This window comes from Esox lucius, chromosome 16 (assembly GCF_011004845.1).
Source record: "Esox lucius isolate fEsoLuc1 chromosome 16, fEsoLuc1.pri, whole genome shotgun sequence".
Lineage (NCBI taxonomy): Eukaryota > Metazoa > Chordata > Actinopteri > Esociformes > Esocidae > Esox > Esox lucius.
This window is the reverse complement of record NC_047584.1, coordinates 20,493,330-20,507,368: the sequence shown is the minus strand read 5'-3', so window position 1 is coordinate 20,507,368 and position 14,039 is coordinate 20,493,330. Positions and strand designations below refer to the sequence as shown.

Sequence of the window (14,039 nt, the reverse complement as noted above, 5' to 3'; positions counted from 1 at the left end):
TAGATACTATAGCCCGGATTGTAAACATGTTGGACCGGAACCGGATGTTAGCAAGTTTCTGTCAATTAGTTTTCAAATCCATGAGCATAAAGAATGGATAAATGAAAGGGTAAGTTAGTAGTTTGTTGGTTATTCTTTTTTGAAATAATTTAAACATAAATAAAGCCAAACGTTGTTACGAATAGACACTATGGAATTATTTTGATGTTTTTTTTCCAGGAAGGACGTACTGTTACGCGTTAAATTCCATACAGTAGCATGCTAACAAACGCTAGCTAGTTTGGTTTTTACGTAGCTAGTTAACTAGTTATCCCTGTATTCCAAGGCAATCATATATGTAATGCTTAAAAAGTACTTGCATATTATTTTCAGCTCAATTGTCTGTTAAAAATAAGCTACCTTTGTCATAACCTATGTCATAAACCACGTAAATATTACAAAAACACGTAAACCCTAGATGATAACATGTTTACTTCGCCTGTTTTCAGATTTAAAGATGAATTACTGAAGACACTTTTTAAATGGATTAAGAAAATCATCCCTCCACATTCTTTGCAGCAGTCTGGCCTCTACAACAGTTTATGTGATGTCAACTGAATAAGTGCAAATAAGACAATTCAGACATTTCCACCATGAATCCCAACAGTCTCTTTAGCAGACAGCAGGGAGGTGCCTTTCAGGCTCCTAGCAACACTAACAAGACCAGTGGCATGTTCCAGGACTTTGCACAGCAAGCTGCCCCTAATCCTCCACAGAACGTAGCATTTGGACAGGCAGCAACTTTCGGCCAATCATCTGCCTTCAGTCAACCCTCAGTGTCTGGACAGACCTCAGCTTTTGGGCAAACATCCTCTATTGGACAGGGCTTGGTTTTTGGGCAAAGTGGAAGATTAGGGCAGGCATCAGGGCAGTCATCAACATTTTCTTCAATGAGTCAGCTTCCAGGTTTTGGTCAATCCTCATTGGGGCAGAGTAGTTCTGGGTTTGGTGGCCCCCCCCCACCTTCATACGGACAGGCCACCGGACAGAGTCAGAGCTCAGGTTTTGGACAGACGCCAGCATTTGGAAAGACCTCTGCCTTTGGGCAGCCGCCACCATACGGGCAGCAGCAGACCCCTGCATTTGGAATGTCTACTGGGATCTCTCAGGATTCCTCCAGCTCCACCACTGCCACTTCCACAGGTTTGGCACCGTCAATGACCTTTGGACAGTCGCCTTTTGGCCAGCCACAGCCCAGCACGACTACTGTCTCCTTCAGCGCAACTCAGAGTATTGTCCAGAGTAAAGGCTTTGGCACGTCAGAGTTCAGCTTCAAACCATCCAACGAGGTACTGTTTAAGCCCATCTTCAGTGCCAGCCCGGAGCCTGCTAACACCCAACCTACACCCGAGCAGCCCTTCAGTGGCGCTGTCACCACCAACCTGCCCTCCTCTAGCAGTATGGACAGCAAAGGACTCACCAGCTCAGCATTTTGTCTTCTGACTGGTGCGAAAAGTGGCCCACTCGGCTTCAGCTTCTCCCAACCGGCAGCAGCCCCTTCCATACCTGCAGCCGGGGCCACAACCAACCTGGCTCAGAAAGACCCCCTCACCAGCAGCACAGGCTCTGCCAGCGGCCTGCAGTTCACCTTTGCCCAGCCTGCTGCCCTCTCCAGTACCAACACTAGCTCCAGCCCCTCTTCCTTCAGCTTCTCTGCCAAAGTCCTCCAGTCCCAGCCAGGACCTCCCATGTCGCTGTTCGAAGGAGTCAGCTTTGGCCAGAAATCTGCGTTCGGAGAAACCAAAACCAGTGCCCCAGCCCAGGACGCGGGTGGCGATGACGAAAGCACTGGTGAAGTGACCACGTTTGGGAGACTTGGAAAAGGAACCAAGCGAAAGGAGGAGCCAGCAGATTCCAGCATCGCTCTAGGAAAGCCTCCGCCAAAACAGGACGACCAAGCAGGAGGTGACCTGCCCCAACCAAAGCGGTCATCCCGCGGCCCAGCTGGAGGGCTCTTTGGCAGGGCTATGAGCGGCCTGTTCCGATCCCCAGCCAACCTGGCGAGGAGGGAGGCGGTGAAGCAGAAAGAGCCGCCAGCTGGTTGGGGGGAGGTGGAGAGAGAAGACGCGCATGCTTCCAGCTCTCACAGACCCACAACACCACCCAGGGCTCAGACCCCAACCAGAGACTTGCTGGAGAAAGCAGAGGACTTCGGTAAGTCAGCTGAAACCCATTGTCACAGCATGAAAACAACAGTTTGAACGGAAAATGTTTGGAACAAAATATGACCTGCACAAATTCACTGATTGGATAATTCTCTCATTTTGGCTCATCCCTTTCCTTTAGAATCGGTTGAAGTCCACAACACAGAAGCCGTGACCAAGACCCCAGCGAGGAGAGGGCAACGCGGGGAAAGCACAGACAGCCTAGGGGCCACCTCCCCCACCGACGCTACCATCCTCCAGTGCAAGAATGTCCCGCCCAGCCTTAACCGGAAGGACATCATTGAGAAGCACTTTGGCCGTTTTGGGAAAGTCCGCCGGGTCTTCTGCCGACCACACAAGAACCTGGCTATCGTCCACTTCCAAGACCATGTGAGTACACACCTTGTGATTGCAATGGCTGCTACACGCTCAGACCGACTATCTAGACCCCATGCATGAATTTGCATTAGTGGAAATTAAAAGTAAGATCAGACATGACACTTAGTGGTTTAATTTCAGCTCAGAGGGGTACAGAAATGATAAAGCGTCAGCATTGACACTAGTCAATCATGTTAAAACAAGTGGCTACCGGTATTGGCCTAGAATGTTCTTCTTTCAACCAAGTACTGTTGTTCCCTTTCAGGCATCAGCAGCAAAGGCCAAGAAGAAGGGCAAGACGCTGCACCGACATGAAGTCCTGCTGTTCTGGCAGAGAAAGAAGCTCAGTAAGCTTGTTGAAATAACTTAGAGATGGATGCCATTAAGCTGTTACTTTGCAAACAATGGCCAAGCTCTTAAGTAACGTAAGCCCATTGCTCAGTTGAGGATGCCTACCTCTGTATTTTACATGTACTCTAATTGTTCCAGCCAGGTGATTTGTCTTTCCTCCCAAATAGATCTCAGTTGGACTAACCTGGATAACTGATTGATGTATGTGTTCATTCTTTCAGGCCCGGGGGAGAAAGGGGATAGAGTCCCAGAGAGGGAGGAGGAAGGAGATGACAGCCAGGCCACTGACCCTAGATTGGGGGACTTCCCAGCCACCTCCTCCCCGCTGAGAAAGCCTCTCTCCAAAGCCCCGGCACTCAGCAGCACCGTCTCTCTCAGCCGGGGGTAAACACGAACACTGCTCATTCAAAGCATGCCAGTCCTTCACCATGTGCCGTAATACAGATACCCTCAAATTAAAGCTTTGAATTTGTTTGACCCTCTACCTCTTATTCATTGTTTCTTTTAAAATCCAATGTGCTGGAGTACAGAGCCAAAACAACACTTGTGTCACCATCCAAATACGTACGGACTGCACTCTATGTATTCTAGTGTACGTTTCATATAAAAAAATACAAGTGTGCTGTTATTCAGGAGGGCTCTTTCTGAGGATAACTGTTTGGGTATTAGGTAGGTGAGGCTAGTGTTGATTTCTAAGCACATCTAGATGTGAAATCACATTGTAAATTGACACTTCCTCTCTCAGCTCCCCGTTAAAGAAGCCATCCATTGCCAAGTCCCTGCAGTTTGACACCGAACCTCAGCAGGACTCCGCCTTTGAGGGCCAGAGCTCTGACCACCCGGTCCCTTCTTCCCTCCTCCACCTGATTGGCCAGCTGGCTGAGACTGCAGAGGATAAGTACCGCCTCCTGGAGCAAAGGGACAAGATCCTACGGGCCGGTATGTACTGTAGAGCTGTCGCTCGAACGTGCAGTCCAGGGTTTGGCCACCCGCCACTGAATTAGATTTCCTGTATTTACTCAGAATGTGGAGGATTGACGTGGAAGTAACTCTTTATGACTGTGGGCATAAATTAAAGAATGATGATAAAGTGGTTTAAATGTGTAAATAGTGTGGGCCATAATAACTGACAGACCTGGGTCTAATGTTGTCCGATGTGCAGAACGGCCCAAACGGACAGACCTAGTGCGGTCATTCTTTGTTGGGACGTGCCCGGACATGTGTCCAGAAAAGGAGCGCTACATGAGGGAGACGCGCAAACAGCTCAGCTGCTTTGAGGTCATCCCCGACACGGAGAAGGTAAAGCCGTTTGGTCTAACCCTGGTTTCAACGTGAGGCTACACGCACCCCGTCAGACTGCACTTGTGCCTTGTGTGTAAAGTACCCGTGCCTGTCTTTGAGAGACAAGAATCAACTTATTATATGATTATAATAATAATGCTATCCTAATAACGATCATGACAAGTAGGCAAGACTTTACTTCAAATGCATATGTATTTGGGTATTCATTGTTTTTATATTTATTTTCTGTGAAGTTAATAGTTTGAAATCATTTGTCATGAAACAAGTATGTTTGTTGGGAGTGTTTAAAGGTAGCTTTGAATTATGTCCTGTGAACTGCCAACTGATTTTAGAGTAATTTAAGTGGTTTAAAGTCATATTTTCAGATACTTGTGTTAAATGCATGGACGTGTATTGGTGTCATTCGTATTTAACTATTGAATGTAAAATACATTCCTAGATTCCGTAATGGGCAGGGTTATCCCCCGTGAATACTTCTCTAATTACACGTCACCATTTCCTGTCCAGGTGGACCATGTAGCATCCATCAAGGAGTACAGCAGGTCATCAGCAGACCAGGAAGAGCCCCTCCCTCATGAGCTGCGGCCCCTCCCTGTCCTCAGCATGACCATGGACTACCTGGTCACTCAGATCATGGACCAAGGCCACGAGAACTACCACGACTGGTACGACTTTGTCTGGAATCGGACCCGCGGCATCCGGAAGGTACGTGATTGTTAATTCCACTGTAGCTGAGAAGATCTTTCCACAGCCGACATGTTTCTTTAAGTCAGTGCAGATGCCACGTTTTGCTGCAGCTTACTTCCAATACTATAGAATTGTCTCTAGCTGCTGGTATCTGTTTCACAACGACAGAGACACGATTGCACTAATAATTGGGATTGGGAAAACGTTATTAGATTCGGGGAAAACTAGATCTTTACACATAACGGTTAAAAAATTAAAAGACATGTAAAAGAAAATAAACGTACAAAACGTACACAAAACATGAATTGATACATTTCTGCTGGACTAAGAGTCAGTGTTTAATTTAACCTCACTGCCCTCACAGGACATCACCCAGCAGCATCTGTGTGACCCCCTGACGGTGTCACTGATCGAAAAGTGCACGCGCTTTCACGTGCACTGTGCCCACCACCTGTGCCAGGAGCACATGAGGACGTTCGACGCCAAGATCAACAACGAGAACATGACCAAGTGCCTGCAGAGCCTGAAGGAGATGTACCAGGACCTGGCTACCAGGGACGTCTACTGCCCCAGAGAGGCAGAGTTCCGCCAGTACAACGTGTTGCTCAAACTAGATGTCGGAGACGTCCTTCGGTCAGTCACTCGCTCATTAATGATTCGGCCGGGAGCATTCTGTCAGTGGTTTTTAAATTGGACTCCGTAGACTCCTTATTTCATTTCTTAAACCTGTTGTTTTTCTGTTTTTAAATATAATTAGACGGTATCATATAATCCAGTTTAATATTATAAAGAAAATGAAAACATGCATATTGTAATTTTGCCTGCTTAAAAACTGTGAACCTACCTCCCAACCAAATATCAACAGTTTTAGATTTAAACCAGTACAGTATTACCTTTAAAAACAGCATTCTCCACTGACAAACTACTACTAATGAACTTAACAATTTTAAAGTCAAACACCACCCTTCTCAACGAGAATACCCATTCTATTGTTCTTGTCCAAATAGCGAAGTGCAGCAGTTCAGGGAGGAGGTGCGCAACTCCCCGGAGGTGAAGTTTGCCGTGCAGGCATTCGCTGCTTTCAACAGCAACAACTTTGTGCGCTTCTTCAAGCTGGTGAAGTCTGGCTCCTACCTTGCAGGTTGCTTACTTCACAGATACTTCAACCAGGTCAGCAATAAACCACACCTAGGCTAGCAATTTAGGCCTGTGAAAAGCTTTGAAAATGCGATGTTTAACCTTTCACTAAAGAGCCATCCAAATGGGGTTGTCCATTTTGTGTTTGTGTAGGTGAGGGGCAAGGCCTTGAGGACCCTGAACATTGCCCATACAGTGAGCTCCCAGAGGTCCACCATTTTCCCCTTGGAGGATCTGGTGCGTATGCTGATGTTCAAGGACGCAGGCGAGGCCACAGACTTCATCCAGCAGTTTGGTCTCACCGTCAGTGACACGTCAGTACCTTCACCTCCAGTACAATATTCATGATATACACATTTCAAGGCATGTTTCCTTTTTTTGGTGTGACACAAAATAAGAAGCTAACGTTGTCAAGCAACAGACTTTAGTGATTGACCTTTGTCCCCACAGCTTGGTGGAACTGAGCCGCACAGCCTGGCAGGAGCCCGAACTTACCCTCCCGCAGGTGAAGTCCGATGTCATCGTGGCCAAAAGGGCGGCGCTGGTCGGGGAGGTGGTCAACGGAGGGCTGCTTCCCTGCCCACCCCAGCACGTCCCCATCTGTAGCTTTGACGCCAACAACAGGTACCGGGGGGAGATGCCGTTGGCAGAAACCTCGTCAACCACCGGAGTCTTCAGGACCGTCCCGGTGGCCGAAACAGGTGACGTTGCCTTAGGTGAACTGTAGATTAGCTGTCTGTCATAGTTTTTACTTGAGCTAACGATTCAGTGATGCACGGGGACACACATGTTCTTCTCATATATTTGGCTGCGTTGCCATCGTTGTCACACAGGCTATGAGAAGTTGAGTGTTTTTTTTTTTTTTTACTCTCTCTGTAGTGCCAGCCTTCACCCTGCAAAGGCCAGAGATCAGGGCCCAGGCAGAGGTCGAGCTCCAGACACTGTTAAATCCTGCCATCCAGGTCCCACTGTACCCCAGCCTTGGTAACCCCGCGGAGACTGGCCGGCCGGTGCTGGGCACAGATGAAACCGCAGAGCCAGAGCCCACCCAACCAACTGTTCACGTCCACCCTGCTGCAGATCTCCAACAGCAGCTGTTCCAGCCCATTGACGTCGCCCAGCCCCGGCCTGTCAGACCACCCTCGCCGCCGCCCAAACCTGAGGCCGTCTACTCTGACTTGGTGAGTGCCCTTTAGAGTGTCTGTGGATAGATATACGATGATGGACAGCAGACACCTAAATAGTTGGACCTGTGCAATCTGTCCCTCACCTGCTGCCATAGGACATCCTGGGAGAATTGGATTGCATGGTGGAGGAGGTGCTGGAGACAGGGGTGCGCGAAGTGGCCAGAGCTGGGGCAGACTACGCTGCATTCGCCCTTGGGTGAGTTCTACAAGATGGACTGCACATTGACGGGGGCCACTCTGAACATCCCCACATTGACCGGGGCCACTCTGAACATCCCCACATTGACGGGGCCACTCTGAACATCCCCACATTGACGGGGCCACTCTGAACATCCCCACATTGACCGGGGACACTCTGAACATCCCCACATTGACGGGGCCACTCTGAACATCCCCACATTGACCGGGGCCACTCTGAACATCCCCACATTGACCGGGGCCACTCTGAACATCCCCACATTGACGGGGCCACTCTGAACATCCCCACATTGACGGGGCCACTCTGAACATCCCCACATTGACCAGGGCCACTCTGAACATCCCCACATTGACCAGGGCCACTCTGAACATCCCCACATTGACGGGGCCACTATGAACATCCCCACATTGACGGGGCCACTCTGAACATCCCCACATTGACCGGGGCCACTCTGAACATCCCCACATTGACCGGGGCCACTCTGAACATCCCCACATTGACCGGGGCCACTATGAACATCCCCACATTGACCGGGGCCACTATGAACATCCCCACATTGACCGGGGCCACTATGAACATCCCCACATTGACCAGGGCCACTCTGAACATCCCCACATTGACTGTCAATCCTTCTTTCGTATGTCTCTCTGCAGTGAGAGCATTGGCCACATGAAGGCTGTGGTTAATGAGGTGGTGGGGCAGATGCTCCGGGAGGTTTCTGCGGCCGAGGTCCAAGCCGAGCGTGAGAGACTGGCCGAGGAGAGACGCCAGATCGACGAAGCCAGGTTGGTCTGAGACCATTTGATCTCAATCCTAACTCCAGCTGCTAATCTCTCACTTTAACTATCGTTCGGAAGCAGAACCTACACGTGGATTGGTCAGAGGTCACACCTGTCGTAATGTCTTTCCTGTTTGAACTCTGCATCCTCTATATGAATCCCTGTCCCGGGGCTACAACATTTTCTCCCTCTCTTTTTCCCTGGCAGGAGAAAGCAGGAGCACGAGGTCTTCATTGCCCAGTTTAGTGAACGTCTCTGCTCCGAGATCAGCCAGGAGGTTCTGACCGAGTGTATCCAAGAGACTGCCGCCGCCGAGATCCAGTAAGCTGCCCCATTACGATCAGATCTTCAGTTCCAGAGTTTCAAATCAACCACTAGCATGCGTTGAGTACTGTTGGGTCTCTGCAGTCCTACCAACCTGCAATGGCCATCTGACAGAATAAGTACATTTTGTGTGTGTGTTTCTCAGGTTGGCCACAGAAGAGAAGACTGCTCGCGTAATGCGCTGCTCAGAAGAAGTGTGCTGCCGCCTGGTTGAGGAGACCCTGGACAAAGAGATCTTTGTATTGGTGGAGAACATCTTGAAGGCCGAGCTCCAGCGCATACAGAAGTACATCAAAAGGTACCGCCTCATTCACATGTTCATATGAACAGCACTCTGTTTGCTGACTGAGTAGGTTAAAGCTTTCATTGTGGAATATTTCTGAACATCTTCGGTGCAAAACATTTCATAAAACGCAATGACTTTAATTTGTCCAATAGAAAATAGTTCAACTCTAGTTCTAGACAGCAGCTGGCAACACAGGTCTAAGAAACTCTATTAGTATGAACTAGTATTATGCACTGCATGTCGTCAGGTGGGAGGCGGCCCTCCAGCATTCTCTGTTGGGCGTCACTCCTTAAACCCTCCCCCCGTCTCTCTTTCAGGTGGCGTGACGTGGTTGCTGTGCGGAGGCAGCTGAAGAGGCAGATGCGGGGCTTCCCTGCTGCCCCGTGTTGCGTGGACCCCCAGCACCAGCTCAAAGCCCTGGCCCCCAGCGCCCCTTCCCAGCCCTCCATGGAGAGCCTGGCCCGAGGCATGGTCAACCTGGGCAACGCCGGCTACATGGCCCTGTCCAGCACCCGGTACTTCCATCTTCTTTTGATCTCTGCTTCCTGCGTTATTTCTTTCCTCCCTTTTTCTTTTTCCTCACATAACTGACTCTGCTGTAATGTCCCCAGGTTGCTAAAGATGAGACAGGAAGCAATCCATCAGATGCGAGTCCACTTCTACTATCAGCAGCTGTTGGAGTAAGCCCACCTCCGCTCTCTTCTGGAGCCCTTCTCTAGCTCCATCACCATTGAGGACAAGTTCAACCTTCTGAATTGCAGTAACAAAAATGACATCCAACACAACGTCAAACAGTGTTTCTGTCCCCTCCAGTGAGACGGTGTGGAATCCCCTGGACCTGCCTATGCTAGCGGTTGAGAACGTCCCCAACCCACCCGACAGAATTTTCTGGAAGGCAGCCCTCCTTTTGCCCAGCGAACACGAGAGTGAGGCCAGCATTGCAGACAGGTGAGATCAATAGTGTGGCAGATTCCGTTGAACCCCACCACCCACTCACACTGTGCAGCATACATTCACCAGTGCTTCTGTACCCGTTTCAAGCAACAGCGTCTATTCGCTGGCAAAGTTGTATATTAACAAGGACCTTTGGGTTTGGTTGATAGTGGTCTGTGAAGCCTTTGGATCTCCGTTCACTCTTCGTATTCATTCCCTGGCAGTGAAGATCACAGGCTCAGGAGGCCCCCAAAAAATGGATGAAGTCATGTGTGTTTGCTGTGCTTGAACTGCAGGGTCCTGACAGACTGGCTGGAGACAAAGCTTGGCGGAATGGACAACGAGCAGCAGTTCAACGAGCAGCAGCAGGAGGGGACATTCAGGACTCTCTGCATCACCAATGCATTAAGGGATTCCGGAGAGAGGACTCACAAAGTACACCTCAGCGTAAAGGTGCCAAATCAATCAAAAAAGAGAACTTCTACACTGTGTAAACACTTGAGCCCATCTATACACAATCGACTCCCGAAAGAAATCGTACTGATTGTCTGTGTGTGGTGGCCCTTTCAGGCGTCTCGCGGCCCACTAAGCGAAGAGGGCTTGTCCAAGATGGAGGAGGCCCAGGAGCTCCAGGGCACGCGGGCCCTTCTGATGCTGCTGCCCGCCCCCAGCTCAGGCAGCGAGGACCAGGACGTGCCCCTGCTCTCTGCCTTGCTCCAACTTAAACAGCTCCAGCAGGCAAACATCTGGGACTGCCCGCTACCTCTCGCCATACTGGTGCCTGGCCTGCAAGATGTGCAGAAACTGGAGGAAGGTAAGGGGTACACACACACACACACACACACACACACACACACACACACACACACAAAATTACCAACACTGTTTCACTGTGCTCCCTCACCGGACCATATTTTGAATGCATTCTAAGTACCAAATGTGCAACTTTCTCTAAACTCTACCTGCCTTCTCCTCTGCTTAGACCTGATGCTCCAGACGTTGGTTGAAGATGGTCTGATCTCAGAACACACGTTCGTCCCCATCCCAGAGACCACCAGCGACTTGCAGGGCTCAGAGAAGGTGAAGACAGCGCTCTGCTATCAAATGAACTGTTTGATTGGCTGCTGAGTGGATGCCATACAGTTAGTGCTGTTGTGTACAAGTTCAAGTATTTTAATTAGTGGTTTTATGGCGTCTGCTCCCCAGGTGAGCGAGGCAGTGCGCTGGCTCTTGGCACGTGCCCCCGCGCCCTCCTTGGTCTCCTGCAGGACCCTGGTACACTTCGTGGAGACTGGGCTGTGCCGAGAGTTCAGTGCCCGTCTCTACGGCCATCGGCAGGACCGGGCAGGGGCGAGGCTGGCACAGCAACACCCGGCGCCTGTCATCAACCTCTACAACGCTGTGCTGTCCTTCCTGGCCGACATAGTGTCCTCCCAGCAGCTCACCACCCTCTCCTGGCCCCCGGGGGAGTTCGCCCTGCCGGACATGCGGGATCTGGTGCCCCATATGGGCTGGAACTCCCCTCAGCACCTGGCCTGGCTCCGGAGGGCAGTCCTCAGCCTGCAGATACCCAGCTGGAACCTGCCTGCTGATTCAGGTGTGTGTGCCCATGCAGCAGTGATTGCCTGGGTGGCTGTTGACTATGGCATTGTCCGCATTAAGCCATCTAGTCACAGTTAACGGACCTAATTAACACATGCTGACACGCTCGTCTTACCCACAGCCTCCTGGCCACAGCTGTGCGCCTCCATCTTCCAGTACGCTGGCCAGGTCTCAGCGTCACGCCATAGCCAGCCCCTCCTCATGTCCCATCTGGAGAACCTCCTGGAGAGGGTGCGCTGCTCCACCACTGCGGCCCAGGACCAGTGGGATGCGAATGAGGGCCCGTCCATGGAGCAAATCCCCTGGGACGAGGTGGTGGCCCTCTGCATAGACCACAAGCTGAAGGACTGGCAGCCTCCAGACGGCCCAGTGTGTGCTGGTTAGACATTGGCTCATCTACTTCAGCTACATCTGTTCTACTCTTGGCACTCTTAGTTTTAAACAGTGTTTTAAATTATTGTTCTATTTTAAGAGCTTTTCACTGCATTGGGAGATTGTAAAGAGCCGAAGTTAACCCTTAAGACCTTGGTATTGCTGTTCCAGATGCTGTGACAGAGGATGGAGAGGTCCTGGTCTACTTCTCCAAGGAGGCACTGAAGGGCTTCCAGCCACCTGCAGAGTGGACTGAGGCTGTCAGACTAACACACAGGGAGAAGCAGCTGGAGACATTAGGGTATGTAGACTGGCTCCATTTTCACCTCCCTCATCTGTCTCTCTCTCTTCCTGTCTCTCTTCCTTTGCATGTCTTTATCTCTCAGGTTAAATGTCTATGAATTGATAAACAACAACATTTAAATAACAGAAATGTGATGATTTCCTCCCTCCCCTCCTGCTTCCCTGAATCAGAGACAGTCCCGGAGGCTTCTCAGTCCCAGAGACAGTCCCGAAGGCTTCTCTGAGGCTTCCTATCAGACAGAAGCTGTTCCAGAGCCTGGCAGATGGTCCGGAACAAACCGTCGCCAGCTCCGCCACCGTGGACATCACACACACGCCCTCGCCCCGAGAACTCCTACCTCACAAGGTCCTCCACGGCCTCCAGGAGGAGAGGGCCCTCAGCCAGAGGTGTGAGGAGCAACTGCAGCGCTGGCTGGAGGTGGAGCCTCTGGACATGCCCTCCCTGCCCTTATTCATGCCCTCCACCCTCCTCTCCATGACCAACATCCTGGCTCCTATTCGTACTCCTGCTGCTGATGTTGCTGCTCCTCAGGTACATCCAGGGTTTTCTTTCTGCATACGCAAAAGACAGGGATATCCCAGGGGCTACGCGATGAGAACCATTTCAATAGGATATCATGACATTCTGGGAATTTGGGGTAAAAATACATGCAAGGGTGGACACTGTTGTGCACGACTAGGGTGGCAACATTTTTCACCATTGTTGTCTGAGGTTAAAATGCAACATTTTGGGCCATAATGTGCGTTATATATTTGTCAAACATAACTGACAATTATTAAAAGTATGAATAAAGTTTGGCAACCATTCCTGCTTTCAAATCAATTGTGTTGCCATTTTTATACGAGGTGTATTATGGGCATATGTGGATTTGCGTCTAAGGGATCAGACATTTTTCAGCCAGTTTTTGTAGAGACCCTTTAGAAAATGTGATTTAAATGTCTTGATGACGGATCTACAGATTTATTTTCACTTTGAAGGCTCAGGTTTTTTAAACAAGCACTGTTTTCATTTTCTGATGATTCAGCTGCTAGGCTGCTTTGACTGTTGTACCTGCAGCCCAATATGCCACCCTTATGATTCTGGAGAATTGGTTAATGTTTGCGTGTGTGGCCCCACTGAAAACGTTACCGTCTGTCTGGTTGTGTTGGACATTTGTAATGAAAGGTGCATTTGAGTTATTTTAATGGATGTTCTTCCATCTGTTATTTTGTAGGAGGCGGACCTCGAAGACCCTTTGGAAAAAGTAGGCCGTGATTGGTTTAAGGGTGCACCCATATCCATGACACAGCGCCTGAAGGAGCTAGATAGTCTTTTATTGGCCAGTCGAGAGGAGGAGCTTGCATGCAGTCTCAAGCTAAACAGCTTATTGCACATTGTCGAGGACTAAATCACTTGTCATAACACACAATTCAGATAAAACCACGGCTTACTTTTGGCTTTTCAAATTTGTTGCCACTGGAAACAATTTCCTTGTAAATGTATAATGTGTTTTTACCTTTTTTTAATGTTTGATTTGTAATTGAAAAGAAAAGGCAATGCATGTTCTTTTTTAAGTATAGAACAGGCACAACTGATTTGCCATTACGCAGTTCATTATTACGTCGTGCATAAATTCAGTGCATTGTTGCTTGATACACAAAACACAAGTTCATCTTTAAAATTATGTTTATGGTTTAATGAGTTTTAAGCACAGTAAGTGTTTTGTCTTATTTCCCCATATTAACTGGATTATGCATATTTTGCTGATTGGCACAAACCAATCATGTTCATTATCTTTATGTCTGTGTTCCATGTTGAGTTGTATTTGTGTCTCATGCTGAGCTTTAAGTAAAGGTTATATTTTTCATAGAACTCTAAATAAAATTGTTTTACTTCTGTTGAATCAGTTTTGTTGCATGCTTCTTTAAATACAGGTGTAGACTTTTGTCACAGTCCAGAATGGAGTATGGAAAGCACACAGCCATGAATACATGTAACTCTGCTACACCAGGTAACACGGGCAATAATAAAATAAG

The 14,039-nt window shown here is 49.2% G+C and overlaps 1 protein-coding gene across 1 annotated transcript; it reads left to right on the top strand.

Annotated features, from left to right (window-relative positions):
• Positions 1-22: 22 nt before the first annotated feature.
• Positions 23-13,906, top strand: mcm3ap (minichromosome maintenance complex component 3 associated protein). Its single transcript, XM_010879819.4, has 28 exons — positions 23-109; positions 489-2,193; positions 2,326-2,573; positions 2,827-2,908; positions 3,134-3,296; positions 3,658-3,851; positions 4,075-4,211; positions 4,722-4,919; positions 5,266-5,534; positions 5,909-6,071; positions 6,192-6,352; positions 6,489-6,739; positions 6,918-7,219; positions 7,321-7,421; positions 8,078-8,209; positions 8,411-8,524; positions 8,673-8,825; positions 9,131-9,328; positions 9,425-9,493; positions 9,627-9,761; positions 10,043-10,199; positions 10,317-10,560; positions 10,729-10,826; positions 10,953-11,343; positions 11,470-11,727; positions 11,892-12,021; positions 12,195-12,555; positions 13,238-13,906. Exons 2-28 carry the CDS (start codon positions 633-635, stop codon positions 13,409-13,411), a joined length of 6,444 nt encoding a protein of 2,147 aa, XP_010878121.2. The 5' UTR covers positions 23-109; positions 489-632; the 3' UTR covers positions 13,412-13,906.
• Positions 13,907-14,039: the final 133 nt, after the last annotated feature.